Source organism: Nyctibius grandis, chromosome 3, assembly GCF_013368605.1.
Source record: "Nyctibius grandis isolate bNycGra1 chromosome 3, bNycGra1.pri, whole genome shotgun sequence".
Lineage (NCBI taxonomy): Eukaryota > Metazoa > Chordata > Aves > Nyctibiiformes > Nyctibiidae > Nyctibius > Nyctibius grandis.
Genome location: NC_090660.1, coordinates 10421666 through 10446883, shown reverse-complemented (window position 1 = coordinate 10446883; position 25218 = coordinate 10421666). Strand labels below are relative to the sequence as shown.

The window sequence follows — 25218 nt, the reverse complement described above, 5'->3', positions numbered from 1 at the left end:
ACGGTGTTGATAACACAAGGATGTTTTAGCTATTGCTGAGCAGTGCTTGCACAGCATCAAGGCTTTTTTTTCCTCCTGTTTCTCATGCTGCCCTGCCAGTGAGCAGGCCGGGGGTGCACAAGAAGCTGGGAGGGGACATAGTCAGGACAGCTGACCCCAACTGACCAAGGGATATCCAAGACCATATGACATTGTGCTCAGCAATAAAAGCTGGGGAAGGAGGAGGAAGCGGGGGCCTTCCGGAGTTAGAGCGTTTGTCCTCCCAAGCAACTGTTACACGTGATAGAGCCCTGCTTTCCTGGCGATGGCTGACCGCCTGCCTGCTGATGGGAAGCAGCGAATGAATTTCTTATTTTGCTTTCCTTGAGCTCGCAGCTTTTGCATTACCTATTAAACTGTCTTAATTTCAACCATGAGTTTTTGCACTTTTACCCTTCCAATTCTCTCCCCCATCCCACTGCGGGGGGAGCGAGTGGGCGGCTGTGTGGGGCTTAGTCCCCACCTGTAAAGACCTTTGATCTTGGTCTCTACAACGGCCCCTTTAGAACTGTGGCTTCCCGGGGGAGAAGCAGAGAGAAACTCACCACCAGCACCCCATGCTGTGCATCTGTGGTAGCCCTGTGACAGACAGGGGAAACACTGCAGCAGCACCTCGGGCATGATGATTCTTCCCCCCTGAAATAACGTATGTATTAATCCATCCAACCTAGATATAAATATATGGATACATATGGTTATCCTTGGGGGAAGAGTTTTGCATGCCACAACTTTCATATTTATATAGACTAATGATCAAATTAAGACTGCTGACATATTTCAAGGCATGGGAGCTGTAACAACTTACAGAAATAAAACCCTTCACATTTTTTATGCAAGCCTAGAACTTTTTGGCACACTCTAAGCAATCAACCATAGTAGGTAAGAGGTGCTGAGAGGCACATTAATTCTTCTGCTTGCAGGGGAGCTTTAAGTCCCAAGAGCAGCTAACTAGAAGACTCCAAAACAGTTACTCTAGGACAGTGCTGCCTGGAAAATAAAATAATCTTTTTTCTTCCATCTAGGTACCCAAGTCTGTGGTATGGTTTCAGAAGCTGTTAGCTCTGCAAGTCTGTACTGTGCATCAGTTCTAATCAGGATGCAAAGTCTGGCACCATCAGTGCACTAATGCATTGAGAAATGATGGCAGTAAAAGAAACTTACTGTTAGGAACCCTCAAAATCAGATTCAAACACAGACGGAAATCTCTCTATTATAATTAGAGAAATAGTCAGAAATTTTATCCTTCTGAGACACTAAAACAGGAGACCAGATATAGCGTCTAATCTCTAAGCCTCATCTTCCCCAGAGTTCCACAGCCCTGAGCTTTTTTGTCACCTGCTTTCAACAGCAAGCAGCAAAAAAAATTATAACCTGCGATGCAAATGTTTTTATTACAATAGCAATCTTTATTTTTTTTAAAGCACAGAATAAAATATAGTACTGTGTCATTCTGCTTAGAAAGGAGGGAGGGTCTAACCCAAGTGCGAGAGCAGATACAAACTTCACCTAACTCTTGGTATTCAATCGTTGTAATCTCAGTGCATAAATCTTCAGTCAGAATGACATTTTTTAATTCTTTCCAATTGAGAACTACGAACAACAATAGTTAAACTGCATTCCTGGGACAGCTGGGACTATTTGGGAAGTACATTTCCAGAGAAATTAGACTAGCAACGTTCAATAACACAGGAGAGTCCTGCTAGCCCTCGCTCTACTGATCTAAGTGCTCTGCAATACGAGACCTTGGAGAAAAGCTGGCGCTCAGTCTGGGTCACCTCCTCCCCCCCAGCTTTTCCTACGTATTTAATAAAGTTGACTTGCAAATGGAAAGAAAGGAAAAAAAGGCTGGACTCAGGCATTTTGTTCTATTTAAGCATTGTTATGAATGGAAGACACGGAAAGAAATCTAAAAGCTTTGACTTTTCTTGCTTACTTTTTATATGAGAACTATTTTTATCATTATCTTTTATAATAAGATCTCAGTTCTGGAATAGCCTCAAATACTGAGAATTTGTTCACACCTATGGGTTGAGCTGGTTAAAACCACTTTCACTTTAAGTCTATGTACCTAAACATGTCCAAAAGGCTGAGAAAACACTAGTTTAAAATACTGAAACAGGCTGCTTACGCTTACGATACTGCATATTCCCTTTATGAGCAAACTGAAGGAAGGACAAGCCTGTAAGTACACTGTGATTTCATTCAAGCTAGAAGAATGACAATTATGTTGATTACGCAACACCTAACACATAGAAGTGTGAGCGGTTGATGTGCACTGGTGATTTATCCCAAACAAAGAGCTAAGAGAAACCCCCAAAACTCCTCTTATGGAAAGAAAACAGACTTCTCATGACTGAAGAACTAATGAAGCTCATACGAGTGAAGCCGCACCGTTAAGAGTGGAAGCTAGGTGATCACTCACCTTCTTTAAAGATTCTTGTCCTAAATATCCCTCGTCTCCAAGACCAGACAGGGCCGTGTATATGATGCCATAGCCCACCACTACAGGGGACCTTGTTTGTTACCCAAAGCTGCTAACTTATATAAACAATACTAAGCAGTGTTATTGTAGCCACGCATGCCTAAGACCATTGGAGATGTGGAAAAGAATGTGCGCTCAAGAGCTGTTTTTTTTTTCCCCAGTTCTATCAGTTGGTCTAACAAAATATATTGCCCTTCCTCATAAATCTGGCCTGTCTTCATCTCAAGTTAAGCACATGGTGGTTTTCCTTATAGACAGACTTTGTTGACAGTTGTTGCTCTCAGGTTTCTCCATGTATAACAGGTATTTATCATGAAAATGATGTATGACAGCAAGATGATAAAAACCCTCCAAAATGGCATGAGAATAAGGAAAACTGCAAGTTCACCAGACGCATATATACATACATATTCACAGAACATACAGTTGCAGGTGCTTGCTTGATTTTTTAATTTATGACACACTATTCTGCACATTTTTGTCTTTGCCTGGACGCACTCAGCAACAGAAACCCACGGGGCAGCTATGCCAGTTCATTCTTGCACATATTTTGCCAGCCAGACAGCAAGAGTAAAGATAAGCAATTACCTCCTCTTCCTCTTGCCCTCCCCAGCACCAAGGCATGATTCTCAAAGCCTACCCAAGGCAATCTAAAGAGTGACATTAGAATTCAATTAACAACCAACAGCAAAAGAGAAGAGCTGTAATGCTCCAGACAGTGGGCGACATCTGTGCCCAGGAGGTTGTGCATGCCAGGTCTCAGCACTCAAGATATATAACTCCCCCCTTCCTCGCTTTCCATCCCCAAGAAAATAGCAGAAAAAATCTGCAAGAGAGTTAGGAGAGCCTGTGGCTGTACTATGCTGGGAGCCCCCAGGTTGTGCAGGCACCTGCTACCACGGGCACTGCAGCAGATGAAGGGGGAGAGCAGCCCTCCAGCACCTTAGAAAAGTGCGTGAGAAGCCCCCCACATTAAGACACCCACCCTGCCGCACACCTGATCAACAGGTGCCTGAAAAACCTGCTCACCCAGCAAATCTGATGGTAATCCAGAAAATAAAATTTGACTTCCCACCACTTATTTAGAAGACATTTCATACAAGGAACCATCTAGACTGTCTGTGGCTGCATGGACATTTTTCTTGGCATCAAAAATTGTCTAAAGAGCATCTACCCCCATCTGGCCTCTTGTTCTTACTCCCGTGCCACCACCTCGACTATGGCAGTATAATTTTTTTGTGGGGCCATGTGGTGAATCGGATCAGGGAACTGATTCAGATTAAAATCCCAGACTAAGGAAATTAAAGTCCATTAATAAATGCCGTAACTGTAATGTAACGTTAAAAGCTCTCAAGTAAAGACTTGGAAAATTTCTATGCACACTTTTTCTTATTTAATGTGTAGCTTAATATATCACTTTATGTTATTACACAAAACATGAAGCAGTATGTTTCCAATTTCTTGTAGGAGGCTGCACATTTTACATTCTGTCCTGATGATGTCTAGGCACACACTTCCTAAATGCTTCCCCCCCACCACCATGAGAGTTGATTTGTTTTGCATCGGTATTTGCCTAAAAGCACGTGCTATCACCAAAGAACAGGACGAGGCAATCACAACATGATGGGCAGGAAGGAGAAGTCATGGCAGAAGTAGTAAGGTGAAAGAAAGGGCATGCAGCAGCAGAGCAGAAGGAGAGAGGCATTCAGATGTGCTGGGGCTGGAGAAAGAGGCGAGTGGTGAGAGGTAAGTTAGCAGACGGACACAGGTTGCACGAGGAACGGGAGAAGGAAGATGCTGGAACCATTACTGACATTAAGTAGTAACAAATACAGTAACGGGGGTAGGACACCTTGTATTGAGCAGCTTTAACAGGAGCATTTGTCTGATAGTGCTGTCACCTGCTACCCTGATCTGGACATGTACCACTCACCTTTTCCCACTTAACAAGTCACTGTTAACTCACAGTCGAGAGCAGAAAAGCTACGGCCAAGGCCAGGCAGCAACCTGAAGGGAACTTCCCAGCCCTCTCCCCCTCCCCCAAATCACTGCAGGAAAGCCAAATCGCCAAAGCTGGCCCTTGTCATGCGATTTTGAAAGCCTAACAAATTGCTGTGGCTACAGGACTGCAAGCCACGTGGAAAGGTCAGACAGCTAACAAAACCCCAGGCACCCTCTCCTCACCACTATCAGAGCAGGAGTAACCGCTCCTGTGATCAGATACTGCTGTGTGTGACCAATTTTGAGAAAATCATTAACAGTGATTTTTCTTTTTTAAATTCACTCATCATGGCTACAATGAGCTATGAATTATTACAAAATGGGAAGATACTCAGCTCTTTAAAAAAAATGAGGTTTGAAGTATGTTTGGCAACTGTTTCCGACAGTATCTGCAGTTTCATTATTAAAATTCTCTCGAGTATTTTTGTCTTCCCTCCTATTGTGAGAGCAACACAAAAGAAAACCTAACTATATAGGAAAAACAATTACCACAACTATACACAGAGCGTTGCCTAATGCATATGAAAGGATGACAAATGTATTTTATGTCCTCTGTTACAATAATTTGATGCTTATACAACAATAAGTACAAAGTAAAATATGGGGGTTTAAGTCATGGTGGCGCTTTTAGCAGCTATCTCGGAAACATGTTAACTTTTGCATGTGTAGAATTCAGGCTTGCTATTAGTAATAGGCAGAGCTGATGCCTACGCAACCTGTACATACAGATGGCGTTGACCTCAGCAGCAAGTGCCTGATTAACAGAATAAACTATACTCTTTTTCAGCCGTTTTATTTGACTAATGAGGTTATTAAATTTTTTTTATTTGACAAATGTGTAATTTTCCCTCCTAAATTATGGTATGTTTTGTTTCTCATTAAATTACATTAACTTTTGTCTTAGACCAGCTAAACATATTTTAAAAACTCTGAATTTGGACTGAAGAGTGGAATCAGAAGTATGGAAAGTGCATGAGCTTTGCCAAAAGCACTATTTCATTACTCTTCAGAATTAGCTGGCAGTGTTTCTGCAATATTTACTGAAGTATAAACCAAATGTTTTCATCTGGACAGGATTCAAACCCTGGTATGTTACAACCACAACAAAAATCATCTCAATCCAAGAGCCTTCTCTGTAATTTGGGCTGTGGTTTCTGCAAAATTGGAGGATTCTTCTCCATGAATTATTTACACCGACTCCCCCTCTAGCTCCTCTCTTTTTTTTTCCCCCCTCCTAACAATTAAACATAACCCAGATGTGCTTTGGAAAAATCTTAAAACGATTTAAGACATCAGAATGATTTAAGCACAAGGCAGGTCAAGGTATGCGGCACTTAAGCCTGCCCTGATAAACATGCGGCATGCCAAGCCCTATAACGAGCAGTGTCCAGAGGTTTGGCTTCTCCTCTGACACACGGCCCCATTTTGGGGCTGTATGCAGGTGGAAAAACCTTGCCTCCCAAATGCTCCTGATGTACTGGCATCTCAATGCTTAAAATTTAGGGTCTGCTTCTCATTTATTATATGTCCTACTTATTACGTTTTGGCAGGACAGTGCCAAGTCCCTGAAGTGCGAATAAATGTAATTTATGCCCGCACTTTATGGCTGTTTTACAGAGCAAGGCTAAGAGAGAATGAACTGCATAAACTCTATAGAAAAGAGCAATTGTATCTCACTTGTCTGACTCCACCTGCAGGAACAGTCCCAGAGAGAGCTCCCTGGTGCCTGAGCAAAAGGGAGGAAAAGGCCATCCCAAGGACAGAAACCAAACAGCTCATAAACACACCAACGCTCAAACTCTCCCTTCTTCTGCCATTGTATGAATCACAAGATGCTTAGTGTTATGGCTAACCTATCGGCTTGTGCAGTGACATAAAATCCATTTTATTCTCGGTCCATTCTTCAAAGCAGTAGAGCTAAAACAAAAAAGCCAAAGAAAATTGTTCCTTTTTTAGGGAAACGGAGTACGGGTGGGGAAATGTGTGAATCTTCAGAAAAAAAAAATATAAGGTTCACTTTCCAAAGTCAACAAAACACTCACCAGTGTAACAGACTACTGAATATTTAAAAAAAACAAGTATAGTACATCTACAATTCATACCTGACAATCTCAAAGCAGTTTACCTCCACTAACCTGGCTAGATTCAGAGGCAAACATCAAAACCAACCCTTCCCACATACACTTCAACCCCCGACTTTATATTCCTCTCCACCATGAACAAGACAAGTCTGCAAATCCCAAGCCACAGTGCTGCCATTCCCAGATGGCTACCAGGCTGTGTTTCACACCCAAGAGATCCTGAGCCCCATTCCTAGCACAAAATAAGTCTTTCGGGGAGCACTGAACCTACAGTAGGTTCACAGGTTACAGAAGGAGGCTCACAGGTTTCTGGTTGGGAGGAAGGGCAGGAACTGCCTTCACCAGAATACTTTATGTTGCCCACCTGGGTGCCAAAAACTGTGGGCACTGAGGTTTTGACGCACTGCTGCTGCCATCAGAGCACTCGGATTTTATGCCGGTAGAACATCCACAATCAACATCCAGCTACGTCAATACCGACATACAGAGTTAGATATTTCTCCTCGTTTTACAGAAAAACTAAGCAGCTCACCGAGGGACTCAGAGACAGTCTGTGGCAAATACAAAGGCTGAACCACAAGATTAGTCTCCCGTTTCAGCGAGCTAATTTCATCCTGTGGCTTTTTGCAGGGGTAGATATTGGAATCATTAACATCAGAAAGGGGCCCCAAAACAGGAAGCTCAGGGTAAAACTTTGATTCAGCTGCACTACTATACACATGCTACTCCTCTCTTGCATTCAGTAGCTCTTGCAACCTCTTAAATCTCCTAGTAGGCACAAGCTGATGTGAAGATGCACCCTCCACTGCACGCCTGGAGGGATGGCCCTCCAGCAGCACTCGCATCCCCTGGGAAGGAATAATGCCACAGTGTTGGTCGCCAGGCTCTCATGCCTTCCACCGTGAGCCCACATATCCACTTCTCCCTGCCAACACTGATTAAATTACTCTTATCCTAAACCACTGTGGGAGTGAGTTACCAGCCCAGAGTAGCATACTCCAACAGGTGGACTAAATGGTTGCATGTATGAGATACACCTCTTCTTTTACACTTCAATGTTACTCCTGACTTTGAAAGAGAATTTCAAAATTGTGAGATTACAGTTGCTAAATGCAAACTTATTTTTATTAAACGGTTTGTGTGATTAAGATTCTACACCCCAAAGTTTATTCTTGTGGTTTCAATCCATCCTAAAATTTCAGTCTTAAACATCAAATGATTTAACAACAAAATTGAGAAAAAGTCTTCCGCCAGTATTTTAAAGAAATTATCATAAATCTTCATGTTTTAATATTATTTTGGAATTATAAAAAATAACCTAGACTGCAAAGCAGCTCACATTTTTGGACAGTGTCAGCATTTCACTGCTTTGCTTCCAGCCTAATCAAGTTGCTGTGCTATTTAATATGCTTACTATGATCTAGTGAGCAAGTCTCCAAGGTGGCAACGTGCTCCCTTGGAAGGCCGGGACTTCAAGATTGTGATTGACGCAGTCACTGGCTCTCATAAAGGCCAGTGTACCTACTGACACTGAATTACCAGGCAAGCCTACCTTCTGCCTTGTTAAAAGCTATGCAAGTTAATGGTCATTTTCTAACATGCCCAAAAATAAGAGCTGACAAGGTTTTGGTTTTGGGGCCTCTCCTGGTGTAATGGAAAATTTCTGCAGGTATCTACTGGCACAGACAATACAATACCTCCTATTAAGACATGAAAGAGAAGACTGGGATCAAAGTCCCCTGAGCCTACCAGCTAAACAAGGTGTTTAAAAACAAAAAGCCTGTTTAGGAGCAAACTGCAAGAGAACCGTGGCACTGAGATTTAGAAGTTACTGAAGTTTGGACAAACATGCTGTAGGGAGATTTTCTGTTTTGGTTTTGCCCAGTTGTAAGAAATCATTGTATCGTTAAGTCATCACAGTACTCAAAGAAAATGAACAGTCACACGTTTCGCAGAACAGTTGTTAGAAGAGCCTGAAAACTCAATTTGTGAGATCTCAATTAAACCATCTTTATTTAGGAATCCCTGAAATTCTCCAGCATGTAATTCCCAGCGGCCCGGCTTAATTAGAAAATTGATCCTGGGAAAACTTCTTAAAATGTAGGCTCCTAATCACAGCCTTCCTGTTATCACCTTTTGCCAAAGATCCACTGCTCACAGGGAGTTGTTTCTTATTCCCCCTTTAGCCCTACATTATTCCACTTAAAATATTTTTAACCTGTAAATAATTATGGAGAGTAAAGGTAACATAAATGCACTGTAACAGAAGCTAGTAAGAAAAATTTGATCAGAGGCAGAAATTACAGTAAAAGTGAAAGCCGCTGTACAACTGCACGGAGATGACACACTCATATCTACACGCGCTGCGGAAAGATATTAATTATGCCTCTGGCAAAGGGCATACGGGCTCCTTCAAAGAAGCTATTTAAAGATAAGAACACTGCAGACAAACACTTCAGAGATATCTGCACTATTCCCTTCTTTCTTGTGTTGGAAATTCTAGGTCACAATTTAAAAAAAAAAAAATTTTTTTTTTACAGAAAGCAGGGGAGCCTTGTCAAGTCTGGTCAGTGAGGTATATTCCAGGGTGCTCAGATATTCATCAACTGTTACAGCTTTTTCATTCTGCTCCATTTACCTTTTAAGAAGTAATTAGTACATTGTATTATCAAATCAAGGGTTCAAAAAACAAACTAATTAAAAATACATCTGAAGCCCTTAGTATTGTGGATAATGAAACCAAGCAGGTCATCTTGGTTAAATTAACTCCCTTTGAAATTACAGGACGCTTAAAAAAAAAATAAATAAAAGTGATTTGAATCATTAGGTATTCTGAAACATAGAAGGAGGCCAGGTATATGGGACTCCTTTTCCTAAATATAGGACCTTACACACGTCAGCGGCCTTTCTTCCACGTTGTCGCATGATAGTACTGCTCCATCACTCGCAGAATTCAGCTGCTGCCACTTAAAATAAACCCCCCAGAGTACTGAAGAGTGAACTTCTACAGCATATGAAGGAGTTAGAGCTGCTTCAGAGGTAATTGGTACTGAAGCACAACTTCTCCTGGCACCTCGATTACCAGTACTAGGCTGGATGTTCAAGGGTAAGGTTCCTACTACTCATCATGCAACTGATGCTACATGGAGTAAATGGATTGCATTAATTACACAGAGGGCTCGAATAGGAAACCCTAATCGCCCAGGAATCTTAGAAGTGATCACGGACTGGCCAGAAGGCAAAGACTTCGGAATGCCACCAGAAAAGGAGGTGACACGTGCTGAAGAAGCCCCACCATATAATGAATTACCAGAGGATGAGAAGCAGTATGCCCTGTTCACCGATGGATCCTGCCGTCTTGTAGGAAAGCATCGGAAGTGGAAAGCTGCTGTATGGAGTCCCATACGACGAGTCACAGAAGCCACAGAAGGACAAGGTGAATCAAGTCAATTCACAGAGGTAAAAGCCATCCAGCTGGCTTCAGACATTGCTGAACGAGAAAAGTGGCCAAGGCTGTATCTTTATACTGACTCATGGATGGTAGCAAATGCCTTGTGGGGGTGGTTAAAGCAGTGGAAGCGAAGCAACTGGCAGCGCAAAGGTAAACCTATTTGGGCTGCTGAACTGTGGCAAGATATTGCTACTCGGCTAGAGAAACTAGTCGTGAAGGTACGTCATGTAGATGCTCACGTACCTAAAAGTCGGGCAACTGAGGAACATTGAAACAACCAACAAGCGGATCAAGCTGCTAAAGCGTTCCAAATAGATTTGGACTGGGAACATAAAGGTGAACTATTTTTAGCTCGGTGGGCTCATGACACTTCAGGTCATCAAGGGAGAGATGCAACATACAGATGGGCTCGTGACCGAGGGGTGGACTTAACCATGGACTCTCTTGCATAGGTTATCCATGATTGTGAAACATGCGCCGCAATTAAGCAAGCCAAACGGTTAAAACCTTTGTGGTATGGGGGGCGGTGGTTGAAATATAAATATGGGGAGGCCTGGCAAATTGACTACATCACACTCCCTCAGACCCGCCAGGGTAAACGTTATGTGCTTACCATGGTGGAGGCAACCACCGGATGGCTGGAAACATACTCTGTGCCCCACACCACTGCCCGGAACACTATTCTGGGCCTCGAAAAGCAAATCTTGTGGCGACACGGCACACCAGAGAGAATTGAGTCGGACAATGGGACTCATTTCAAAAACAGTCTCATAGACAACTGGGCCAAAGAGCATGGCATCGAATGGGTATATCACATCCCCTATCATGCACCAGCCTCTGGGAAAATTGAACGGTATAATGGGCTGTTAAAAACTACCCTGAAAGCAATGGGGAGTGGAAGCTTTAAAAACTGGGATAAACATCTGGCACAAGCTACCTGGCTAGTTAACACCAGGGGATCTATCAATCGAGCTGGCCCTGCTCAGTCAGACCTTCTACATACAGTAGAAGTAGATAAAGTCCCTGTGGTGCATGAAAGAAATCTGCTGGGAAAAACTGTCTGGATTCTTCCTGCAACGGGCAAAGGTAAACCCATTCGTGGGATTGCTTTTGCTCAGGGACCTGGATGTACTTGGTGGGTGATGTTGCAAGATGGTGAAGTCCGATGTGTCCCTGAAGGTGACCTCATTCTGGGTGAGACTACTTAATTCTGAACTCTATGTTGTTGCTGTATAAGTGTCTTTCAGGTTAAGACAGTGGTGATGAGACCGGAGCTAGCTGCAAGTGGCATCCAGTAACCTCCTCGAGACTGACATTTTGAACCTGCAACCCGTGGGCATGAACCGTGACAAAACTCATGCCATCTCTCCTGCCCTGAGAGACTGCTAGCCAGATGGAAACCCACAATCCTGAACTAAATGAACTTGATGAACTTTTTGCATAAAGATGAATCATAAACTAGTGATATGTGTATATATATTTGAAAATGAAAAGGTAGTGGTGATCTGAGTATGACGTGAATGGTATGGAATAAGGGGTGGAATTCACACTGGTCTTGAAGAAGACTCCCTTGCCAAAGGAAAGCATTGACCATGAATGCAGGGGTTGGACTCGATGATCTTAAAGGTCCTTTCCAACCAAAACGATTCTATGATGACTATATCATCAGAGCATTTTGAAGGAGTAGGACCTAAGAGAGTCCTAACTAAAAAAAAATTTAAAGAAAAAAAAAAACAAACACCCAAAACAAACCAACAACAACCAAAAACCACACAAAGACACACACACAAACATAGGGATGTACTGTCGTGGATCATATCACTAGTACCCTTACTACTAAACAGCTTTTAAAGCGCTTATTTCCATGTAATTGTTTGTCGCATTTTGTTATGAAAGTGCAAACTGCCAGGGCTGGACAGACATATCTGGACAGCAATCAGAAAAACCACATGTCCCACCATGCAAGCAATTTTGAATCCCTCAATACTTGAATAAATAATAGCAGAGAGGTTCAAAACCAAAACAAACCCCTTCCAAAAAAATCACGAGTCTTCCCTACATCGGGTTTAAGTAAGCTGCTGGCTCTTCCTCTCCAGGCTCACCAGGTACCACCAGAAGAGCAACACCAAACTAAGCCTGCCAGCACCCTGGAAGGCCACTTTGTGGGACCTTTCTGGAGCTGGATGTCAGCAGGCTTCTACACGAACTCCCTGCAAGCATATTAAGAACCAGCTTCCACCTCCTTTTTTCCAACAGGCACATCAAGAAAGACCACCACCTGGAGCTAAATTGCCCGAGGGACCTAACAGGCACAATCTCAGGCAGCCAGGGCCTCCTGAAGGACACAACAGTTCACACATCGAAGCCAGAACCATGCTAATAGCAATCTCAACAACCACACTCCCTCTCTCTCCAAGCTACAGCTGCCCTCCTGCTCCTCTACAGAAACACATCCAGGTAGCAGATGTCCAAGAAGATTTCTCCCCCTGTTTTTACTGTCTCTTTTCAGGCTTTATACAGGGGTGATGGAGCAATAAGCTTGTGGAGGTGCTGAAACAGAAAGCTGACAGCTTCCCCTTTCTGCTTTTCTTCAGCCTGTTTAAGCAGACCAAGAACATGCCATGTGTGGCACTCAGAGCAGATTTTCCCTCGTGGTTTTTAATATAATTGTAATTGGGATCTTGCCGTCTGAACGCACGTGTTGTCTGAAATATACGAGTATTCCTGCACAGTGAAGAAATTAGGAATGAATTGCAAGTTCTTAATTGACAGTACAAAACATCAATTATTCTACAGATGAATAACAAAGAAGAAAATTACAGGTGCAAGAGCTAAACAGCCACTGATTAAAATAAAAAGTCTGAATGAAGCACTGGAATAGGACAAACGTACTCGTGCTTCCCATTTGCATTGTTAAAGCAGAACGCTAAGAGACAATAGGAAATAAAAATGGAGATAAGTCACATCCCCACACAGGTTGACTTTCTTTAAGTGCAAGTGCCTTCAAAGCTATAAATAACACATGCTTAGTTAGCAAGCAGTGGAAATAAGTGTGAATACAGCCATGTGTGCTCACACACATACACACAGCCCCCCCCCCCACCATCTGAATTTTCCCACCAACAACTGTGGCAGTTGGCCCAGATCACAGCAGTGACATGCTGCCAACAGACTGATCAACCTCACAGAAGACTAAATTAGAAATACATTTCCACAGATTAAATTTCAGAGGACTATGATGCCACTTTAAACTCCATTAGTTTCTGCTCCTCGCAACCCTTTAAGCAAACACAAAAGCTAGCAAACCACCCCCCTCCATCCCCTCCACCCACCCGCTTTACTCGAAGTCCCAACAGGGTGGAGGCTCCATATTGGACGAGAGTCAAGGCAGATATATTAGCAACCAGTCTAAAGCCACCACTAGCCTAAAATCTCACAGAAGAGAAGAAAAAAAGAAATCAAACCATGCTGCATTAAGGTGAGAAAGCCTCAGGGGGAAGCTACAGGTGGTGTTCACCAGTGCTGCTCACAGATGCAATGGAGACCTCAGAACTGGAAAGGGGAACTCAAACACAAGCTTTGAAGAATTTAGTTCACTAGATTAAGACTTTTGCAGACAAGTCCTATCTGTAACAAATGCACATCCTTTCAGCAGGTAATTGGACAAAACAACAGCAAGAGGCATCGCTCCAGCACATCAAGGATGGAGCAGTGACTAGCTAAGGGGACAGGGGGAACACCTGCCAAAAGAGAAACATACCATGAGAGCTAATATGACAACTGGAAGATTAAACTGAAAGATGCTATCTTCAGTACATGATTTGGGACACAGGGCCATGGAAAGTCCCAAGACAAATGACCACTCAGGTAGGGTCTCCTTCTTTAACTCAATCTGGACTGTCAGCTGCATCTCACGCTAAGGTCCCTGAGTCTGACATGCACGCTCGCAGACACACACCAATGATCCCAGACACACATCATACAGCTCCAGCCAGGCTCAGGCACCTGTTACTGTGAGATAATTCAGGTATCTCGCTGTACAACTTCAAATGCCTCGTCTGCACTTGGGCTGCAGAGTGGAGAAGCTCACCTGTTTTAATTACCACCAGGGCCATCTAAGAACCACGGCAACCCCTCCACTCACCATCAGAAGAAAAGCCTCGCTCAGATTGAACAATAAAGGACAGTAAGTAGGTAAAGAAGGGGGATTTCCAACAAGATTTCTCCTCTTGCAGGAACAAGTACTCAGGCAAGCTAAGCACTTCTTCAGTTTATAGCCAGACAAAACAAAGGAGGATGGGGAGGACTTAAGAGAGCTAGACAAAAACCCATTCAGGATAACAGAGTGCTAAGCATAAAAGAAATTTCCTTTTGCACTATTACTGGCCTCATTTTATGGTCTTCACAACCATGAACTCGAATGCTCCTGCTGCAGATACAGTCAAATTGCTGAGAGTTGAAACGCACACAATACATTCAAGTGTAGCACCAGTACATTTGTCTAGCTGCTGCTCAGTGTGCAGTGCTAAGGCTTGTTCTTTGAATGAGACTGTACCCCTAGGCTGTTGTGCGACTCCTACCTCGAAGACAGAGGAAAGTGAGAAAATCTTCTGTCTTGGGCTTCCTTTTGGAGAGGTCAGAAATCTGAGTGGCGGGAGGGGGTAACAACGGCTCCACTATCTTTATTGGAGTTGTGCTGGGACTGTTTGGCTGGGACTGAGCAAACTTCCTTTGTGCTTGCAGCCTTGGCCTGTGGAAACAAGAGCGTATCAGAAGCACGTTAGGCAGAACTCACAGGATACACATCAGAACATAGAAAATCACTGTTTAAAAAAAAAAAAAGAGAGAGATCTGAATCCACTTGCCACCAATATCATACCCCTACCTGCATCAATTGCGAAGACAGTATTTTATTTGCTTTACCCTTTGGTATCTTCTGTGACAATTTGGAAAACCAGAAAGGGAACATCTTGACTATAAAAATCTGTGACTACTATTTCATATGTTCCAAGTATTTTCTTGCACATCATACAATTACAGTTTACCATTCACTTATTTGGAAATTAAATCTGTACTTTGCACCATGAAAAAGTCTTTTTTTTCTAAGTGTTAGTGTTCTTTGCTTCTTGTTTTTAATTAATTTACAAATGAGGTTCATTTTAGCCCCATTAAGTTTTTAATTTATTCCAATCTGCTAGAATCTTATTTACATGGTAAAATATATATTAATAGATAATGTATCTATGTCAGTGCCCAGTTCTACAAAAACAAACCAAAACCTTTAGGGAAAGATACTTTTGACAGGGAAAATATCAGGTAAAAGCCATTAGATTTTTGTTCCCTTGGCCACAGCCTAGAAGACAGTGAGCAAGGAGGTTCAGGGTGGGGTTAAGTAGCATTTGAGACAAATTTGTAAGAACGAAGGACAAGCATGGAGTGAATTTGTCTCAGTCCTGGTACTGGGCGATAGACCGACACTCTCCGGTAAGTTTTCAAGCGCGCCTGAGTACAGCTGTAGGAAATGAACAGATGCAGGTGGTTTTGGCAGTCAGGCTGCAAATTATTTCAAGCCTATCTGAAGGCTCTGATTAACTGCTAGGCGGCAATGAATATGATTTTCTAATACATCTAGAACGCAAATTGGTATTAGGGAAAGCGCTTTGGGGCAGGACAGATACCCGAAGGGGGTCTCGCCGGGAACCTGACTCGGCTCAGCATTTAAGAACATGCTAATTTCTCACTTAAGCAACTGGGATTCTAATTATGATCTTTATTACAGCTTCAAAAAGGAGAGAAGCTACTGAAAGAACTTAAAACCTCATTGAGAAAGGATGCAATTTTATGTCATTTTCTTGCTTAATAGCAGAGTATTTACATAATGTCGAACTGAAACACGTTATCAAATAACACTGAAGGAAAAGCCAGGTCTTGTCACTCTGCAGCAGGCTTGACTGTTATGACTTAAGGAAAGCACAGTTATCGTTCAGCGTGGATGAAACACGTAATTGGCAAACCTCTTCTTTTTCATGGATATTAAACTTAAATAGTTTGGCAAGAAGAGGTTTGTTACCGTATTTTAAACTTCTGCAATTTTGTGGCTAAAATAGAAAAAAAAAAATCTGAAAATCCCAGCAATGTTTGGATACATATACACATGTCTCCTAATGACAACAGAGAACAAAAGTAGCATCAGCAATTTTCTCCCTAATCTCCACATAAAATTGTCCATGTCCTCACTATCCAACTCCCACCCCGCCAAACAACCAAACACACCAGCCATTCTTACTGCTTATTTTCATCTCCTTAATGGCAAATATAGCATGGTGTTTATAATTTTTTTATCATGGTGCTTATAATTTCTGAACTGGAACTAAAAGACGATTGAACACGTATATTTCCTCGTATCTATGAACGATTATCTTTCCACCATGAAGGTCTTGTATAGATCTGCCTGTATATCCCCAAAATTACTCAGCTCTATTCCTTCAAGCAGATGGAGGACTCCCGCACAGGATGAATGGGATTTTAATTTCAAGCAACTACATTTCTATCACCAAAACCACACATGCAGCCAGAGAAAACCACTTTGTGCTGGCTTCTGTTCTGCACAAAATGTACGCTCTCTCGCCAAAAAACAGACTACAAAGGTTAGCAAGCAACCCTGCCTGCTGCTCTCACCTGCACAGCGATTTTTCCCCATCGATCTCCTTCCCCAGCTTAGCTGTTAAAAACACCCACTCACCACAGCTCTGAAACTACCAGCTCAAATCTCACATGATCAAAGATAAGCAGTGAGGACTCCAGAACCACCACCACCCCAAAAAGTAAAGGTTACGCCTGTTTCATGGTTCAAAATTAACCATTTGCAGCAAGGATCAGACAGGGCTGTTTGCAGCATCCCTATTATCGGTCCCTAGAGCACTGAAAGAGGATTAGAGAATGACTCGTAAATTCGGCATAGACATGAAATGAATTAGTGAACTGAAAGTACTTTTGGTTCAGTCTGTCTTCGAAAATACACTCTTTGCTAGCCGTCCTTCCCCAGTACAAACAATTCCTCACTCGTTTTGCTTGCTCGCTTCCCACAGGGCCCGCAGCCTGGCCTGGCAGCATCACCGGCTCTTCACTACCCACCACACTCCCGCAGGGGCCCTTCACTTCAGTGAGGACAGTGAAAATGCCAGACCTCCCCCAACCCAGCTTCAGGCTATGACCGTGAACTTCTGCCACTTCCCCAGGGAGGCTGCAGAGACTTGTTGCTATATGGTCAGATGTGTCTGAGATGCTTCTTCTGTCACACCTCTGTTGATGTTTGCTATACTTCCTCCTCCTTGGTTTGAACTCACCAGAGCCACAAAAACAGGCCTGCTCCTTACAAAATACCCATTTTTTATTAAAACCTTAAGCAGTTACAGGGTGTAAGCATCACCAATTTGATTTATGAACACTAGTAAATGAAGGCATATTTTTGTGACTGCAGCATCCTTTAGGTTTCTGCAACAGCTACCTTCCTTTGCATGGACAGCCACATGCTCCATGGGTTTCTACTTCAATGCCTGATGGTGTACAGAGTGAACCGTGAGCAAGAAACAAGCTATTCTGTAGCTGCAATATATTAGGATGAGGCACAGAGGTTAGGAAACAAAAGCCAAGCTTTTAAACAGTCTTTGCTCCAGATTCGCGTAACAGTGACCAGTTTCAAAGGTGGGCAGGCAAAGAAAAAAGATACACATTTCAAAACACGGGCAACAACTTAAAACTGTTTCCTTGTGAAGGAGCGTATGCATTTAATAACCTCATATGTCCCCATGAAAACCTCTAGAAGCATAAAAACAATTATTTCGGGTATGGTTTCACATTACACTTAATCCAATACAAGCGTGAAGCTGCTGCCAAAGAAGGAGGTACTCCCCTCCACTATGGTTACATCAGATCAAGCGTAGCAGCCTGTTGTACTCACTCACACACCACTTCTGAGCCAGGCAGAATAGGTAAGGAAGCGCTAAAAGTGCTCAGAAAGACATTTTGTGTGTGATAAACGCGTAACACCACCAGTGTGGCTTCGCTCTTTGCTTGTTAATGCAATGATTTCTGCTGGAATGACCTGTTTAGCGTGCATTTGGCAACAGGAGACAGACTGGCACAAGTGGGAAAAAAGAACAACAAAACCCCTGTTTGCATCCTCAAAATAAATTGCTCGCTGTCCTCATTGAAAAGGTGTACGCTACGTAACACTTGCAAATATGCAAACAGAAAAAACTCTGCAAGAAGGAAAAGGATGAGGGAAGAACTCAAAACAATACCACATCGAAATATCACACAAACACCCAACACACAGCCAGAAATATCTGGATTATTTAAAAATAAATAGTAATTCCCCTTCTCTCAACGGAAGGTTATTTTTCTTCTAGTGCTTTTGAGAGATTTTAAAAACCTACCTATGACACGAAGCTCAAAAAAGCCTCAGCCTAAGGAAGCCCCACCTCCTTTTGGAACACTTTTCTACTGAACCAGTTGTTTAGCTCCGAGAAAGCAAATTACAGCCAGAGACTAAAACTCCACAACAAAAATACTCCAAGTGTACAAACTCAGACTAGGCTGGAAAACATTTCTCTCCAACGCAAAATATACTTTTTGAGGCTTTTCTAGACTGGAATTTATTTTTAGTTGAATATTTTAAGCAAATTGCATTCTTTAGAATCAAAACACTACAGTTTATGTTAACTAAAAACGCCTCAGAAATGTCTTTTAAAATAGAATATCCTAGCACCATTCCTTTAGCTTGTAGAAAAGGAAACGTTTGGGAAGAAAACACCTACTACACAAAGGCGGTCTTTTCTTTGCAAAGCAAAGCTCAGGCTAGTAACACCAGTCTGTGTTGAATTTAGTAAACATTAATACTTTAGATAACAGCGCACGCTGCGTTAGCTACAAAGCAAGTATTAAATTATCAGTACATGAGATTTAATTGTACATTGGTACAAAACTCTAAATACTTTCAGTTTATTACTCGGTAACTCCGAAGTGAAAGCAAAGCATAAGTACTATAAAATATACACAAAAGAACAACATGGACAACTGAATTGATAACATATATGTATTCATTCTAATCTATTTACAACAAATTCCGGGGTTGAGAGGCTGTCCTCATACCTAAGCATCTCAACTGGGAAGAGATTTGCAAAACAAACTTTTTCAAACGTTCTCTAATCTCCACTGATCTGCAGGTTTTCACAAAACTTCCTGCTTGTCACATACTACAATATTTACTTGCTGTTTGGTTTCACAACCTTTCACTTACTCCTTGAACTTCACTTTTGCCTTCGTTGTTTCCTGCTTTTCTGTTGCCTGATGTTTGTCCTTCTTCTTTATAACAGCACCACTAGAGTTAGATTTCCAAACCCTATACGAACCGTGGCTTAACTAGCTGCTTGAGTGCCACTGTTTCATGATTAATTCCCATTTCCATTTTCAATGCAGTGTGTTTCTCACTTTCTGAGCTGCTAGCAAGCAGCCTGCAAACTAAAGCGAAGGAATCTACGCCTCTGTCTTTCTAAAAGCAGTGTTGCTCTTTGGTTACTTTGCTTTTGTCACTTCTCCTCCTGAGAAACTGCAATGTAGGTATTTGTAGATATTTACTTTTATCACATTAAAACCTCTACTACTAACTAGCAGTGATGAGCTGGTATTAGTTTTGACCAAACACTGCGTAGATAGTTAGGAATACAGACTCGCTTACTGCCTGATTTAAGGCTAGCTGTTGAGGAACTATCCTCTATCAAAACACATCTTTAAAGAGGGAGAGCTTGCGTTTCTTGTTATTGCTCAGTTAGACTTTGCAGTTCCCGGATCTCTTTCAGTATTACGCCTCTCAGTCTGGGCAGCAGATATTCAGTGCAGGGTATATTTACTTTTTTCCATTCAGTGGTTTGTCCTTGCACGTATACAGCTGAGCTAAGTCCTGTGGGACCTTTCCCGTATGCTGTCTCAACCTGACCATCCCATAGAGCTACACACAGAGTCGAGCATTATGGCTATCCTTCCACCAGCCACTAGCACCCATTACATGGAGGGCTCTGGCACGGATGGGCGCTCTACCTCACTGATTTTTGCTTTTGCGCTGACCACTCTATGTTAACATCATTATAGTTTCCCCTCTGCCATGTACTTGGGTTATTTATTTCCTTACTATGACACACTGCTGGCTTGGTAAAATAGTTATCTCTGAGTTTTACTTGTCCCTACCCCAATCTGCATCAGGTTCAAAGCATGCCACCTTTTGTTCTCATCAGAGCTGATACACAACTTACACATTCGGCTTAATTGCACTGTACAACATGACACTCGGTCTAGTGCACAACATGCCTGGATGCAAAGATTCGTTTGTGTGTGGAGCTTTGTTTATTAAGGTAAACATATCTGAAAGTGATAGGCTGTAGATATGTTCTGCCCTCATTAAAGAAAAAAAAAGTAATTTAGGCTTTAATAGCCAGGCGTCTGCTGCAGATCAGATGATTATCAAGTGTGTAATTTCCAGTTCAAACAAAATCAACCATGTGACGGGCACTTCTAGTCAAGCCCACGGTGAGCATGCAAAACTTGGTGCTGGAGGTATCATTCTTCATGGGACAACCAGGAAACCCTTATCACTATCGCACACGCCAGTGGGAAGCACAGCTAAGCTGTATTTCACCCTTTCACTCCTGAGAACAAGCTCAAGACATTCACTCCAAATAGTAACCTTCTACAGGATCATGAGAACAGGGCTCCAGAATTCAAACCAACATGTTGTTTAAGTTTTGGTAGTGTTGATGCAGACAATTTTTTTTCCCAGCTGTGAGGGTAAACATTACTTGGATAAGCAAAAAAACAGGGGGAAAAAATTGCCCTCAGAATACAAGGAGATCTTATTGGCTCTCCCTGGAGCACACTCGAGTGCAAGTGTTAGCTCTGGTGGTACTAGGCAGCGTTTCTGTCTGTACACATCCACATACCACTGCAACTGCTGTGTCCCAAGTCACAGTGTCAGGTGAATAAACGGCATCACACCAAGAGCAGAAAACAGGCGTACAAAGGAATCCTTTGAACTGCATTTCCCCTCCCACATCCCCCTAAGCTTCTGGCGTAGTATTTTCTGCCTGCATCAGTGGTATCTGTTGCCCATTTCAACAACTTGTTGGCTCAGTCGCTACTGCCAGCAAGTTTGCAGTAGTGGAAATTGAGATTCAGTCACCATCTGTGTCTCCACACCTATTTGTACCAGGAAGGAACTAGAGCGTACGAGACCTGGTCACTCCCATCCATGCATCAAGTGCAGGTAACCAGTGCAAAGCATGTAGTCGTTCTAAGATGCGACTCCTTTAAAATGATTTGCAAGATCACGTAATCCAAGACGCAACCCAGACCTGCATTATGAGGTAAGAGTGTAATTCTTAATCCTGTCATCTGATCAGAAGAATCTGGGTTAATTTTCAGTAAATAAAACATTCCAGTAGGGTTGAACACAATACTTTCCAGAAGTTATTTTTACTGAGCCCTTTATTCACTCAATCCTCTTTACCTTCTGTCGTCCAAAAATTTAAAATTGGGCCTAAATTAATAACACAATTTTAAACCAGCCTTAAATTCTCAAGTGAACAAATCAAAGTAAAATACTAAGCCCATCTACATTCAGTCCTTGATCGTTGAGCCTAACAGGGCACATTTCCATAAATAACACTTCTTGCTCTAAAACTTTAGCCACAATGAATGGATGCACATCTTCCTTTGGCTTTTTTTTGTTGTGTTTGTTTTAAATGGGAAACAGTGGGTTTCTGAGAACCTCCTCTCCTGCAAAGAATGGAAAGGTGATTGGGAATGACATTTAATAAATGATAATTGAGCCAACCGTATGCTTAATAACTAGTTCAAAGTACAGCTGGCAACTTAAACTTGTTTGCTAAAAACTGCTCAAATTATCATTAATTCTGGAATAACCTATTTTCCCTGAACCATGCTCACTGATCACAAGAAGGTATCTGCAGTCTCCAAAACTGCCTCACTTCATTCATGCAGTTCAGCAGAGATACTTATACCCACTAAGTGAAATAGCTGGCTGTTAAAACAACATACAAGACAGTCTTGGGCAAAGTGGGACTTCTTAAAAGCCGCTGGATGCTGTTTACCACTCCCCACCACATTAACTGTGGAGAAACTGGACAACTCCAGCCACCATATACGAGCCTTGTATACACTCTACCTCGCATATACACACAGCCACAATGACACAGAGACGCAGACCTTGCCTACTAGGCTGAGGACCATACTAGATGGTATGGAAGAATTTGTAGAAAACTAACACTGCTTTCAGATTTCAGCTACAGATCCAGGCAGTTCAGGTGTTTCAGTGGTCTAGATAACCTTGAGAGGGATGATTACACTGGGTACCAAATGCCCTGGGTTTTGTCCTGAAACATCCATGGTGGCCAGGGAATTTTGATGCTACAGTAGCAGTAGGATTTCCCAGTGTGAACCTGAGTCCCCTCCATAGACCTCAGGATATACAGAAGCAAAGAGGAACAAGAAACAACCCAAAAAACTGAACACGTTCTTAGTCAAGCTTGCAGCCCTTCTCCAGGAACATGGGTCTCCTCTCATCCTGCTGCTGCAACTGGTTTTAGTTGGACCCGATGCAGGAACAGCCTATGCTCATCATACGCAATTTGCCTCACTGCAGCGCTGTACACAGGGTTGCAAGCTCTCTTATCACGTTCAGAACAAACCAGGACCCCGAGTTACCAAGGCGCAACTCCAGCACAATACAATCACAAAACCACACAGCTACCTTCAAGCATCTCAATGCCGGAATGCTTCCAGCCCAGCCTTCAGCAGCTGCAGAAAGGCTGATTTAGATTTAAGTACATTAATTACCACCAAATACTCAAAACACTTCCACTCATCCCATGTGCTGGTGGCTGTGGCAAGCACAGGAGGGTTTATGAGCTGCTGCCCAGGGAGAAGGAGCAGTGGGAGCATGACTAAATGAGGATATGGCAGCTGAATGAAGCTCCCGAGAAGCTGTTTTCCTACAGTTACCTGCCTTTGTTATCCAATCACACTATAGCAACTGTCCTACAGACTGTCCATAAATCCAGGTCCAAAGGCTTATTCCTCTGTAAGCGTAGGATCTGGGCAATCTATTTCAGCAAGACAATGGCTCTTTTAAATCCACTTTCTCCAGGGTTGTCCCACCTGATACTGGACAGGAATTTTTTCTCCTCCATACATGCACGTGCTGAGCTGTACATGGCAATAGATGGCAGAAGAGATTCTTCTGAATATTGGAGACAGGTGGTGCCACCCTTCCTTTGTCCTGCAATGGTTCTTAAAAATTCCCATTTTGGAGTAGCTTCATTTCTAGTCTAAGAACATGAGCACAGGTACTTTAACCTTTGACTGCTATGGGTTGTACTCCAGCTGTGTCTACACTGTAACCACATTGCAGGCTGCATAAAGCCACCCAGGCTAATCCTTCGAATTCATCAGTTCACATGGGAATCTAACAACAACACTGCAGAGACTTCACTGTGGGTCCTACAACGCTCCTCCCAAGGTCTTGGGTATTGCTGACACCTTTGCCATCACAGCCAACAGCATTCAATTGGGCGAGCTCAGATATCTCACACAAGCTACAAACATGCATAGTAACGCAAAAGCATCCCCACCGAGAAGGGACAAGAAACAGGAATGTATGGCCGCAGTCCATTCTGGAGGGGACTGTGTCCTGGATACATCTCTCTCCTTGCTGTTCATCAGGCTACGCATGCTGCAGAGATTGCTCCCTGGAGACAGCTTAGGATACTAGAAAAGACGGGCAAGTTGACTCTATGTGACTAAGCTACAGTGGGAGTCACCGCATTAGTGCGGACCAGTACTGAGTGCCATTTGATGAGCACTTATTTCAGCAGTACCATCAGCTTCCACAGCTTCTGACTCCTCCCCACGCTCCCTCCCATGTCGTTTGCTTCTGCGACTTACTCTGGAGTCATTCTTCTCCTGCAGTGTTTCTCATCTCCATCTGCTACTTGGTTCTCCTCACCAGAGTGCCCCACGAGCTGCTTACCCAGCACAACTGAGCACAGATACCTACAGAAGCGCTCGGCAAATAGAGACTTGGGTTACTGGTTCCTGCATCCAGAAATGGGGGCTCCCCCTCTTTTCTGGGAGCGTGACCCAAGACTCCTACTTCTCAGCCCAAGCCAAACCCACCACCCCATACCAGCAAGTTTTAGAAGCTGCACATCACCAAGGAGTGACTCTAGGCTATGCCTGCCATTTTATGCCATGCTATTGCACAAAGAAGAGCATCACTGCATGCCAGAAAATTAAAATGCAAAACCATGCCAGTAGGAAAAAAGTAAAGGAACTAGTTCACATTTGCTTTCTTTTTGATAACCATTAGCAGATGTCTGAGTGATTATTATGCCCTGAAAAACTCTTCTTCAAGGAGAAGACCACAAAAATATAAATTTTTTCACCTTAAACCCTGTCCCATGTGCTGAAGGTAAACAAGGTGAACTCCAGACTAACAAACACCTTCCACACCAGCAAGAAGATGTAATTTCCAGTTCACTTGCACGGCCTCCACCTACTGGCAAAGAACTGGCAATGTCCTGCTGCCTGGACTCACTGCAGGTGGAAGAGCCAAGCAATCCTCCTAGTTTTCTGATATTCAGTAAAGCCAGCATGGGGAAGCCTGGGGGCGCAAAATGGTCTCCCCTTTCGCTTCACCTGCTCTGCCACACCATTCTTCTGTCTGCATTGGATTACATGTAACAGGGGACCTTGTTATCTACCACAGATATTTTGCCTTTTTGGCCCTACAAAAAGATTTCCCACCTTATGGAAGAGAGCCTACAGAATGTTAAAACCTGCCCATTTTCATAAAACTTGAGCGTTCCCCCCGTATTTAATTACGGAGAAGTCAAAGCTACTTTTAGCACAACACACCGTGCAACTTCAATATTCTTCTAGTATCATTTTCAGCATTCTCAGACATCTGAGGGACATCTGCAAAACCCGTTTACTTCCCTGTTCCCAAACAGGAGACATTAAACAAAATCAGCATGGTTCAGATGACAGAGCTTCCCACTTCCTTACTCATGCGACGCCCTCCGGCACTACCC

General features: G+C 42.9%; 1 protein-coding gene across 2 annotated transcripts in view; it reads right to left on the bottom strand.

Moving 5' to 3' along the window:
* Window positions 1-25218, bottom strand: part of JARID2 (jumonji and AT-rich interaction domain containing 2) — a 233018-nt gene that overhangs the window by 53127 nt on the left and 154673 nt on the right. For both annotated transcript variants that reach the window (XM_068396444.1, XM_068396445.1), the window contains exon 4: window positions 14635-14804. In XM_068396444.1, coding sequence (XP_068252545.1) covers window positions 14635-14804 — 170 coding nt within the window. The remainder of the gene's footprint in view (window positions 1-14634; window positions 14805-25218) is intronic.